At 34.9% G+C, this 13,647-nt stretch overlaps 1 protein-coding gene across 1 annotated transcript in view; it reads left to right on the top strand.

The window, feature by feature from the left end:
* LOC150100261 (uncharacterized) overlaps positions 1-10,518 on the top strand; it is a 101,392-nt gene extending 90,874 nt beyond the window's left edge. The window contains exons 6-7 of the mRNA XM_090402621.1: positions 2,039-2,116; positions 10,385-10,518. Coding sequence (XP_090258747.1) covers positions 2,039-2,116; positions 10,385-10,447 — 141 coding nt within the window. The 3' untranslated portion in view covers positions 10,448-10,518. The remainder of the gene's footprint in view (positions 1-2,038; positions 2,117-10,384) is intronic.
* The last annotated feature ends 3,129 nt before the right edge of the window (positions 10,519-13,647 follow it).

The raw sequence follows: 13,647 nt of genomic DNA, 5'->3' as shown, positions 1-13,647 counted from the left end.
GGAGGTCCAAACTAGTCACTTGTCTTCTTCTGGATTCAATCCCTCAAATACACTCTCGATTGCCTATCCATTAGCCACTCTTTTATACATATTACTGACTTTCTATCCATCCCCATTTGCTCCAGTTCATATATATATATATATATATATATATATCCTTTATCCAACCCAGCTATCATTTTAATATAAAAAGTGAGGAAATTACAAAAGTAAGACTTATCCTTCACAAAATCATGCTGCTTCCATAAAGTATCATAGTGATAAATCCTTTGATGTTGTCACCAGATGTAGTCCTTTCAAATCTCAAGTACCTCTCCATTACATATTGTCTCAGGTAATTATCTCTGAGTAGCTATATAAATTCCATTTCCTGTGCACCATATATTTCCTTCTAATCTGTCCCCCTGTAGTTGAAGTTCCCCACCATGAAGATTGTATGCTAATTTACCAATGCATACCAACCTCATGTATGTCCGTCACCTTGCATTCCCTGGTGTGCAACAGCAGCCAACTATATTTTTTCCTTGTTATTCTTATTTTACATCACACATTCGGAAATGAACTGCCTTCTGCATCTCTGCCTGCTGCTGAAATCCTACTTTTTAGGCCCCACTTCTTTTGCTATCATTAGTAAAAACTTTCCCTCAACTTGCTTCTTGTGTTCCCTGAAAATACTTATATAGATACTCTTATATACTCTCATTTCAATTATATCATCCTCTGTAAATCAAGTTTCACTAAAATTTTGCTTTTGAAACTCATCCATGACGAGTCTTTGGATTCCATGAAGGCCTAGAAGTAATACTAAAATTGAACTAATCAAAAACTCTGCCTCCTGTTCTAACTGCTTCTGACATAATAGACATAAATTAATAAACACTTTTCTCTTCAACCACCCTTGCACCTTACTTACTAACCCATGTGACATTTCCTCCTCGCTCAAAATTTGAGACCTAAGAAATTATATTCAGCATTTTTTAATGTTTCCCACTTGCTTGCTTGAAGGGTTCCTGCACACACACACACACACACACACACACACACACACACACACATGCACACCTGTGTACCTTTCTCCTTCCAAGCTCTAGTTTTCTAGATTCTGTGTATCGAAATTCCCAGTGATGACACTTTCTTGCATCAGATAACTCAAAATCCATTAAAATGCAATTTATCACTCATACTGGTAAATAAATGCACTTCACACATCCACAAACTGCATACCATTCCTCCCAAACAATTTGTGCATTGACTCATTAGCAGCCACAGCTCTTTTTTTTATCTGGTCTTATCATATAGCTGATTCATAATCTTGATGCAATCACTCTTTCCATCAACTCTTTTATATTTTCTCATATACCACACTGCAGAGTGATCATCTGCTAGATCATTTATATCTGCTAAAATAATTATCTCTTTCATTTTCAAACAGACATCCTAACAACTCATGGACATCCTTAATCATTGCATTTGGGAAACACAATTTCATCACAGTGTAATCTCCTTCTCTCTTTCATACACTTTTTTCTTTTTCCTTGTGCTTTTTCTATCTTTTGCATCTCTGCTATACCACTCTCAAAGAGCAAAGGCTGATTGTAAATCTCAAGTCCTAAGTGCTGGCTTCCAAGAGAGTCCTTTCAGGTGATTTTTTGCTGTTTGGGCTGAAATTTTGTAAAGAGAGAAGAGAGTGAGGAGGTTTCTCTAAAAACTCTGGGATATAACTTCAAAATATATATTTTTCAATTTACTGTTTAGTAGAAAGAAGAAATATAAAAAATTAAAATAAAAAAATGATTTGCATAGTACATATTTAATTTCCATAACCAGCATGTATGTAACATACAACTTTTTCTTTGAGAAACTGAAACAGTATTAAGAAGTCTTTGTATCTTTAATATAAAATACACACACATTGTTTGATCATTATTTCAATTTTTTTTTTACTTTCTTTTGTTATTTTTAGTCAATGCAAATCAAGTTTTTTTATAATAGTATATAAAAATTAAATAGTTTATACAGTTTTGTGTTCTTTTAACAGGATGCTCAGCTACTTTCATTACGCAGTGTGCAGGGCTTCTTAAATTTCTTAAAAAAAAAAGGACTTGAGCCACCTGAGGTAATATATTAACTAAATTGCATAAAATAATGTTGATTTTTTTATTTGTATATGCATACTTTTTATTTGGAAATTAAGCTTATTCTTGCTTAATTTTTATTAAGCAATTTTTCTCTCATAAAATGATATGTTGGCTGAAATGTGTGAAGAGAAGGGGAGTACAGTTTGTTAATGTGTGGAATGAGTTTGAAGGACGAAGTGAACTATATAAGAAAGATGGACTGCATTTGAGTGGTTATCATGTGAGTTGCTTGGAGAGACTGCTGAAAGGCAGAGAAGTGAGTACAGAGAATGAATCTGATCAAGTGGAAAGTGATGTGGAAGAGCAGGAGAATAAGACAGGAGAGAGTAAAGGGGTGGTTATGAATGAGGAAGTGGGTGGCATGAGTATGAAAAATGAGAGAATAGGTGTGCAAGAGGAACAGGGAAGCGGGAAAGCTCAGGGTGAACAGGAGTACACAGCATGAGAAAGGTGGTGGATGCTTCAAGAGGATGGGAGAGAGTGCATAGACAGGAAAGGAATGGGATGACCTGGGATCAAGAGGAAAAAGTTGGAATTGAAAGGATTCTAAAATGAATAAGCAGAAAGGGAAATGGCTTCAGTCTAGCATGGAGAGATCACATCGAATGAGTAGCTGTAGATCCAGGATTGAGCTGTTGTGTCTGTATACAAATGCTAGAAGTGTAAGAAACAAGGCAGATGAAATGGTTGCACTAATTGAGTCTGTTCACCCAAAAAGTGTTGGAATAAGTGACACATGGTTAGATGAGAACGACATCCTGACAGGAATAGAGATGGAAGGGTATGATGTGTTTTGCGAGGATAGAAGGGATAAAAAACGGAGGGGGAGTAATATTGATGATAGAGAAAGAGATACAAAGTAGAGATGCAAGAGAGAAATAGTACCCGTAGTTTTGAGGCAGTATGGTGTGAGACAGAGGTGAATGGAATGAAATACTTGGTTGGATGTTGTTATAGACCAGGTAACGTGGATAGTAGTGACTATGAAAATTATAATCAAGTTAGTCAAGCAAATAAGAAAAGAGTGATCATTATGGATGATTTTAATTATGGCAATATAGATTGGAATGATGAGACAGCAACAACTGGAAGTAAAGAAAAGGATTTTCTTGAGTTTTTGAGGGAATAACTACCTCAGCCAGTATATAACAGAGGACACACGAGGATTGAGGATCTTGGATTTGGTCATCTCATCTGAGAATGTAATCATAAATGAGGTGTCAAATCACCAATTGATTATACATTTACCAATTGGTGAGAATGACCATGAGATGATTACCTGAGTGGTTGCCAGCAGTGTGAGGACCTCTGTGAGAAAAGGGTATATGTGGAACTACAAGGGGGTTGATTATGAAGCGCTCAGGAGACAGCTTGCAGGTGTAGCATGGAATGATGCAATGTCTAAATATATTCTAAAGGTGAGAAGGTTAAATAAGGTAGGTGTTGGAGAAGCTTGTGAGAACTAGGATCCAGAATTAGGTTGACAACAATGGTATTATCTTTGATGGACAGCATGGATTTGCTAAAGGGAGGTCATGTTTTAGTAATCTACTTACTTATTACAATAAGGTGACTGCTTCCATGGACAGAGGAGAAGGATACACAGTAATATACTTAGATTTCCCATAGGCTTTTGATAGATTACCGCATGATAAGTTGATAGTCAAACTAGAGCAGATGGGGTTGGATATTAGATTGGTACATTGGATTGGAGACTGGCTATCTGATAGGTATCAATAAGTTGTGTATGGGGAGCGATATCCAGGAAAAGGAAAGTCACTAGTGGTGTGCCTAAGGGATCTGTTTTAGGGCCATTACTGTTTAACTTGTATATTAATGATATTGGTGAAAATCTGAATGGAGATATTCAGTTATTTGCAGATGATGGAAAGTTGGGATGAACCATGAAGAGTAGAGAAGTTGTTGTGGCCTTACAAGAAGACTTGAATAAATTGAGTGATTGGACATGGGAATGGGAATGTGAGTTCAATGCTGAAAAATGTAAGATTTTAAAATTTGGGAAACAAAGATGGGATGCAGAATTTATGCTTGGTGAGGATATATTGTTGGAGGTGGAGGAAAAAAGAGATCTGGGGAATGATAGTCAATAAGGATCTGAAATTTAGGGGACACATAGCAAAATTGTGAAGACAGCAAAAAGTCTTCTGGGAATGATGCAGAAGACACTGACTTGTAGACGTAGGGAGATTCTTGTTCCATTGTATAAGGCTTTGATTTGGCCACACATGGTCATGTGCTCAGATTTGGTCATCTAGTTTTCAGAAGGACGAAGAGATGTTGAAAGGTCCAGAGGCGACTGACTAAGGTACTGTCTAACCTCTGGAATGTCGAGAATGAGGAAAGATTGAGAAGATGCAACTTGCAGAGTCTGGTGGATAGGAGGAAGAGGGGAGATATGATAGAGACCTACGAGTTAGTAAGGGGTTGTTATACGAGCAATGCTGGAGAGGTTCTACTGAAAATAGTGGGAGATCAGGGGAGAATCAGAGGTCATCCCTGGAAACTGTATAAAGAGGGTGAGTAAGGGAGTGAGAAGCAGGTTTTTTCATGCAGAGTTGTGAATGATTGGAATGCTTTTCCTGAGAGTGTGGTGTCTGCAGAGAATTTGAGTGAGAATTAAAGTACAGTATGATGAGCTGTGTGTATGATAAAAGGACCTCCTAGATGACTCTTTGACTCCATGGGGTCTTGGATAATAATAATAATAATGATTACATTTTACAATCATTCATCTTCAGTTCCTGAACTAGGCCCTATGCTGCCTGTTACAAAAAGATTTAAGTTGGTTTTCATAGACTGAATTTCATTAAAATAGGACTGCTCCTTTTGGCATGATATATATGTGGTCATGGGAGATAAAAAAAAATATGTCCTTACACATAGGAATAGGCCTAATAATAAAATTCATGCTATGATTGCTAGGATGTGGACATAGTTCTCTTTTCCAAGCAGTATCTTTTCGGGAACACTTCACAAAATGTGTTATGAATATGATACATCTGCTATGCTCATCCACATGAATATGTAAAAAAAAATCCACTTAATCCACCCATGGTATGCTACTACTGTACTATGGGTTTGCAGCCTTTTGTGAGTGGGAATCACATAAAAAAATAAGGATAATGAAAATATTTATATATATATATGACACCTCCAACTTGGGTTATGGAGGTGTCATATATATATATATATGACACCTCCATATTAAATATATCATATATTATATATGATATATTTAATATGGCATTTGTGTTAATTTTTCTAATTCGGATGGTGTGTCCTGTTTCCCTTATGTAAGGTAGTTTACAGGTAAATTGACTGAAATTTGGAATCTTTATTCAAGTTTTAAGTCATCTCACTTTGCAAAATTTAAACTGGACTGTTTTTAGTGGCAGATCAATTTCAGATACCACTTAGAGTAGATTTACTGTCAAGTAAAAAAAAAATTATACGTAGTGAAAAATTTATGGAGACATGACACACATGTTAGAATAATTAACATGTGTGTCGATATAACGATATGCCCCTAATATATGGTATGGCATTCTTGTAATATTTTTTGCTTTTAATGGTATTTTTATGGTTGACCTGTTTTCACTTTGCAAAATTAAACGACTGTTTTTAGTGGCAGATCAATTTCAAATACTATTTAGACTACATTTACTGTCAAGTAAAAAAAAAATTATAAATAGTGAAGAATTTATGGAGCATGACACACATGTTAGAATAATTAACATGTGTGTCAATATAACGATATGCCCCTAATATATGGTATGACTATGGCATTCTTGTAATATTTTTTGCTTTTAATGGTATTTTTATGGTTGACCTGTTTTCACTTTGCAAAATTAAACGACTGTTTTTAGTGGCAGATCAATTTCAAATACTATTTAGACTACATTTACTGTCAAGTAAAAAAAAAAATTATACATAGTGAAGAATTTATGGAGACATGACACACATGTTAGAATAATTACTTTACTTAATTAAAAAAGTAGCAATCGATGTTTCAACCTCTGTATTGAGGTCATCATCAGGAAAACATACACATATAAAATACAAGCCACATGACCCTACTCTACACAAAAGTAAGAGGAGTCCAAATGCTTGTTAATCATTTATCCTAGCATGACCAGAGGTCATGCTAGGATAAATGATTAAAAAAAGAAAAAAAAAGAGAACTACATTAAAAAATTTCTGAAATCCTATCGTATTAAGATTTTCTTCTGTTTGAGGTTGTTCTGGATGCTATACAGATTGAATATAGGTCCTCCAAATTCTTGGAATAATTAATCCATCATTCTTGTTCAAATTTGGATGATGTTTCAGCATTTCACAGGTGTCTTTGAATTTTCTTTCAAACCAGGTTTTGGTGCAGTGTAGGGACTTGGTGCCTTTCCAGTCAGTTCTCTGACACGTTTGGAATGTATGGTCTGACAGGCCTGTTTTACCATAGTGGAGGTATTTAATATGGCATTTGTGTTAATTTTTCTAATTCGGATGGTGTGTCCTGTTTCCCTTATGTAAGGTAGTTTACAGGTAAATTGAATTTTGTAAACTGCTGGATGGACAAGATATGGAAGAGAATCTTTGGAAGAGCTAAGTAAATTTCATAATTTTGCAGGAGGTTTGAAAGCTGTCTTAATATTGTATTTAAGTAGTGTTCTATCTATTTTTTCCGATATGCCCCTAATATATGGTATGCCTATGGCATTCTCGTAATATTTTTTGCTTTTAATGGTATTTTTATGGTTGACCTTGTGAATTTTTTTTGTTTTTTATTGTAGCCATTTTTTACAAACATTTGGCTAATAATTTCAAATTCTTGGTTCAGAGTCTATTCATTGGAGCAAATCGTTAGGTCTCTGTGTTTGAGGGTGCTGATGACCCCCAATTTTTGTATCGGATGGTGGTCTGAATTTGTACATATGTTGAAATAGCAACCACATTATTTTTGGCAGGCCATAAATTCTGGGAGTGCGAGCATAAAGTGGTATTAGTTTTTTGGTTGTTTCCTCTGGCCACATGATCACTGCTTTGATTAATTCTGTTGTTTTCTTTTTGATGTGGTTTGTAGGGTTGTAGTTCACCATTTGTTACATATTGTGATCAGATACCAGTTGGTTTATTTTATCCAGGTATGCTGTCCGATCAAGGATGATGGTAGCATTGCCTTTATCAAATACACAAAACAATCACACCACTACGACCAATAGTTGAAGGAATCAACAGCCCTAATTATCAGTTAGCCAAGAAACTAGCAGCCACACTCAAGGAGTTGGTAGGTCATCCCCCCCCCCCACATAAAAAATACACAACACTTCATAAACAAAATTAGAATCATCATGCTCAATGACGAAGATTTATTATTCAGCTTCGACATAATTGTCCTTTTCACTAATGTCCCGATCAATGATACTATTCTTCTCTTGAAGAACATATTTCTACCCAATATCACAGCCCTCTTTGCCCACGTACTCTGCTTTGGATATTTCACATGTCAAAATAATTTTTACCTACAAAAAGAAGCTGCAGCCATGGGCTCACCCCCCCCCCCCCAAAAAATAGCTAATTTTTACATGGAAGACTTTGAGCAACGAGCTCTAGATTCTGCCAGCCTAAAGCCCAAAGTCTGGCTCAGATGTGTTCATAATATTTTTGCCATTTGGCCCCATGACTGCGAGACATTAAATATTCCTAAGCCAAACAACACAAATGTATCAAATTCACCATTGATATCAAAAACAACAACTCTCTTCCTTTTCTTGACACACATGTCACACATCTTTCCTCAGGCTGCCTCTCCTTCACGGTCTACCACAGGTCAATACATACATAAAAATTCATACCACCATCCGACACAAAAACTAGGGGTCATCAGCACCCTCGAATGCAGAGCCCTAATAATTTGCTCCAGTGAACAGGCTCTGAACCAAGAATTTGAAATTATTAGCCAAACGTTTGTAAAAAAAATGGCTACAATTAAAAAAAAAACATTTCACAAGATCCTCCATAAAAATACCATTAAGAGCAAAAAAGATTACAAGAATGCCATAGCCATACCATATATTAGGAGCATATCGAAAAAATAGATAGAACACTACTTAAATATAATATTAAGACAGACTTGAAATCCCTTGCAAAATTAAGAAATTTACTTAGCTCTTCCAGAGATCCTCTTCCATACCTTGCCCATCCAGAGGTTTACAAAATTCAATTTACCTGTAACCTACCATACATAGGGGGAAACAGGATGCACCATCTTTTCTAATTGGGATGGTATATGTGGCATATGAACACAAATGCCACATTAAATACTTCCACTATGGTAAAACAGCCCTGTCAGACCACACATTCCAAATGTGTCACAGAACTGACTGGAAAGACACCAAGTCCCTACATCGCACCAAAACTTGGTTTGAAAGAAAATTCAAAGAAGCCTGTGAAATGCCGAAACATCATCCAAATTTGAACAAGAATGATGGATTAATTATTCCGAGAATTTGGAGGACCTATCTTCAACCCGTATAGCATCTGGAACAACCTCAGACAGAAGAAAATCTTAATGCAAGACTTTAGAAATTGTTTAATGTTGTTCTCCTTTTTTTTTTTTTCACCAGAGGTCAGGCTAGGATAAATGATTAACAAGCATTTAGATTCATCTTACTTTTGTGTAGTGTAGGGGCATGTGGCTTGTATCCTGCATATGTGTATGTTTTCCTGATGATGACTTCAACACAGAGGTTGAAATGTCGAAACATGTGTGTTGTGTCTCCATAACACAACACACATGTGTGCTGTGTCTTCATAAATTCTTCACTATGAATGCTGACCACTGTGTAACCTTAAAAAAAAGAAAAATATTATATGTTACAAAAAACATTAAATAAAGTATACTGTATTTACTTGAATACAAGACACTGTTTCCCTCAAAATTAAAGTTAAAAAATCATGGTGGGAGATATATGCAGGTATTTTTGGAAAAAAAAAAACTAAAATTTTTCAGGAAAAAAGGAAATGGACATTGATATTTAAATCTCAGTATTCATTAAAATTTATAATTGCTCACGTTGTTTATGAAATGAATGCATTTAAATTTTAATTATCAATGTTATTTATGCGATTAGCCATTCACCTTCATCATGCAATATATTTGAATCTTTAGTGATAATGTTTCTGTAATTAAATTAAAACAAAAGGTCATCTAATGAAACAACGACATCTTCGCTCCCATCCAGGATATTGGTGGTGATAGTTTTAAAAATCTCTTGGCAATTATTTCTGACAAAATCATCCACTCTGTATAGAACCTAAACCTCACCTCATTCACTGCTCCATCCTCCTGTGCAATCCAAGATCGAGTAGATGTCAATGCTCTCACTCCCACATTTTCTCTACTGGTTGCTTCCATCTCTATTCATATGACTGGAGTGGTATTAACAAAAGATCACTCGACTCAACGACAAAGGCAAGCCGACAATTGTTGAGTTGAAATGCTGATTCACTTCAACCCAATTTCAAAATATCCGAAACTGTCATAACAATATTCATTATCTATTTCTTAAGATTTTAACTTTTTTCATGTGTGAGGTATATGCAAAACTTTTTATTTCTTTTTCCATAAAATAAAATCGAGTGCGAGATATACACGAGGGCGAGTTATATTTGAGTAAATATGGTAGTATACAAGAAGTGGTTAATTCACTATGATAATGAAAGGTAATGTGAAATATATGTTTTGTCTTATATCGGATTTGTATTATACCATTACTTATGAACAATAATGATCATTTTAGAGAATTCATAATGGGTGTTATTATGCTGCTTTTGTTACATATGTAAGAGAGAAAAAAGTGATTATGAAAATGCTTTAGTACATGCACATGCCTTGACACAGTTGTCTGTTCACTTTTTGATGTTTTTTGATAGAGGAGTGAGATGCTTCTTATTGTTTTTTGGGTTGCTAACCTACCAAAGAGCCATTCCTGTAATGTTAGGATAACATTGTGATTTACTATATCATGCCATTTTTGAATGTACAAGAATAGGCATACTAACAAAAGAATTGCTGAAAGTAAGAGATAATGAGAAAAATAAAACAGTAATAATCATTTTGACTGGGAACTGGCCAAAGAATAAATATCCTGGAATAGTTACTATTGTGCAGTTTACAGCACTATTGTGCAATTTGCTATCAAGCTAATGTGAAAATATTTTTCTTGCAGTTTTTGAAGGCTGTACCTGCTGATCCAGTGGTCCTGGTCCAAAGAAAATCTCATTTATCCTAAAGATACTTTGATATGTACTGTTATTGTCCATTCTAATAATGTTTCGCTTCTGAGTAATTTTATATATTTATATATATATATATATATATATATATATATATATATATATATAGAAGACACACAAAATTATATAAATTGATAACCATAAAAATGAACTTTTTTCATTTTTTTTATAATTTTAGTGATGTATGAATGTAACAGTATTTATTATAAGTACAGTTCGTGCCCATTATTAGAACCACAGAAATAGCTTTTTTTTTTAATTGTGCCTATAACCCTATTATTGTGTTATAAGTGTTTGCTACTGTGAGAGTTGACTATTAAGGAACATTCTCATTAAAAAGTAGTTTAAAATTGTATGATCTAAAATTATTTTAAATCTGATCAATGAGTAATTTGAAAGTAAGTAAAAAATATTCAAGTGGCAAACCAAATAATTTAAAATATTTTTCAAGCTTGGTCATAATGGAATGTGTGGATGGGTAGCAGTAGATAGTAACCCAATGTTTTCTTATTATTTTTTGAATAGATGAAAGCACACTGGTTTGCAGGAAGTAAGAGTGGTATGGTGGTTAAATGTTTGAAATACTTTCAAATTAAGAAATTGTGGTCCTGCAGCAGCAGCATTCTGGAACATAAAATGGGCTGTTTAAGCTATTGATAACTATAAAAATAAATTTTTTCATTATTTTTGTAATTTGAATGATATATAAATTGAATAGTATTATAAGTTGTTGCTACACTATGATTCTGCAGGCATTCTAGAACTTAAAATGGGTCATTTAAGCTATAGGAAAACAAGAAACACCCCAATACCTCCAAGCTTGCTATAAGAGATACCGAATAATCACTGGTGAAATATCATTAGCATTAAAATATAAATTGTCTGCATAGCACTATTTTTGAGATTTCATTTCTACACATAAATTCAGAATGATACTTTTAACAGTCATTAGTGTTTATAAAAAAATGCATCATTCTTTATCTGACCATCTTTCTACAGGCAGTTAACAAATATATTCTTCACAAATGGATATTAAGTTTTTGGACATAGCATACTCATTAGATTTCAACAGTATAAAGATAAAGACCATTCAAAGGTATCTTTATTTCACATTATACTGCATCTATTTTTTTGTGAATCCTCCCCACAAAATGTTTTAAGTTGCTTGTTATATTAGTACTGGGTTAGATAATCTGGAAACCATGCTGTAGAAATCAAACAAGCATGGAACTTTTTCAAGCTAAGCCTTCAGTACACAAGGTGCTAGTCTTATGGGAAATGACATTCACCTACCACCTAAAATCATTCACAGAAAAATACCTTATATGCATGGGATTTAAACCCAGAGCTTATTGGTTGGAGAGCAGTTACACTAATTATTCAACCAACTAAGCTTCCAAAATATCATAGATGCACAAGATATCTCTGTACCAGCACAGCATTAGTCAACTGTCAGTACATGTGAGCGGTCCTATTCACATGTCGATGCAATGTTGCAGCTGTATAGATATATCTCTGCATACTTTTATGGTAGTCCAAGATACCAGAAAGTATTATTATTATTATTATTATTATTATTATTATTATTATTATTATATGATTCTAGTAGTAAGACTTATACGTTGGTTAGACATAACTGGTAATTAATTTACGGAATTAACAACGCATATGAAGTATTTTAATTAAAGATAACTTTAATGAATCACTTCTATATTTCGGCAATGTCACATTGCCATCTTCAGGAACATAAAGATATGGTATGTGCACTAAGGAACTAACAAAGCAAATGAGGAGGAAAGTAAGAAACTACTTTTGTTCCTATAGTCCTAAGTGCCCTCTTGCGGGCTAATTTGGTAGTCTTGGCAGTTGGGCTGAAGTTCTCATAATGAAAGTCTCCCAAATTTGGGGCAGTTTCATGCACCCAAATTTGTTGAGGTTAGGAACGTTTTTTAGAGCTGCTGAAGATTCTTTGAATAATCTTTCGTATTTAAACTTGCTGCGATGGATTATTTTTGTTTTCTTCCAACGAATTTTATGATGGGTATCTAAGGCATTATTCTGCCAACCCAGAGCGGCTGTACTGGTGAAAACGGATGTAGTCTTGGTGTTCTGAAATCCTGATATTTGTTGTTCTGCCTGTTTGGCCAAAGTAGGACAATTTGCAGCTGCAAGGGACCTGGTATACACTAGGTAGGTCTAGGGGAAGTGGTTGGTCTTTGGTAGAGCGGATAAGGGATGCCAACTTTTTATATGGTCTGTAACAGGAAGTAAGGTCATATTTTTTGAGGATATTAGTTATTTTTTCAGAGGTGCCCTGGATGTAGGGGATAGTGATAGACTTGGTGTAGTCTTTATTGTGGAGGGAGGGAGGGAGGTTGTGGTTTATAGGTTTTAGTATTTTTTGGATTTTTTGGGGGTTATAGCCATTGGCTAAGAAAGTGTTGAGGATGTGGTTTAGTTCCATAGTCCCATTTTTATTTAGTTCCATTATTACATGGGCACCTCCATGGAGTCCGAAGACTCATCACAGGAGACCCAATCTATCATTACCTGTCCTTGAACCTATTACTAGACAAACTACACACAACTGACTCTAGCAGCCCATTCCACTCATTCACAACTCTCCAAGCACAAAATCTAGTCCTCACAAACCACACTTTTATTCAAATAAAAACCTTTTAAGCAATTTAAATGTTTCTATCATATCCACTCTTTTATTTTCCTCCTATCAACCAACTTCTGCAATCCACACACCTTCAGTCTATCCTCATAGGGAACATTCCACAGGTCACTCATCTCTGAATCTTCTCCCTCGCTTCCTCATTCAGTTTTCCTGAATTTGTACAAGAAAAACCAAGGGGCACCAGACTTGAGCACAGTAATCCAGATGTGGACATAGCAAGGCCTTATAAAGGGAAATAACAACTTCCTTATCTCTACTTGTTAATGTGTTCTTCAATAGCCAATTAAGCTTATGGGCAACCTTAGCAATATGTTCTCTAAACTTTAACTCTCTGTCTATCACCACCACTTCTAAATCTCCAGCTTCATCGATTTCCTGGAATACAGTGCCATCAATTGATATGCAGACAAAGCATCTTGACATTAAACTGACACCCATTAACTTTTGCCCATACTGACAACCTATTTAAATTGTCCTGCAAGTTCTCCACATTGCCTTGATTAACTATTACTC

The sequence above is a fragment of the Typopeltis vanoorti genome, chromosome 13 (genome assembly GCF_054136105.1).
Source record: "Typopeltis vanoorti isolate ZY-2024b chromosome 13, IOZ_Tvanoo_1.0, whole genome shotgun sequence".
Lineage (NCBI taxonomy): Eukaryota > Metazoa > Arthropoda > Arachnida > Uropygi > Thelyphonidae > Typopeltis > Typopeltis vanoorti.
The sequence above is the reverse complement of the archived record's forward strand: the minus strand, read 5'-3'. Positions and strand labels throughout refer to the sequence as shown.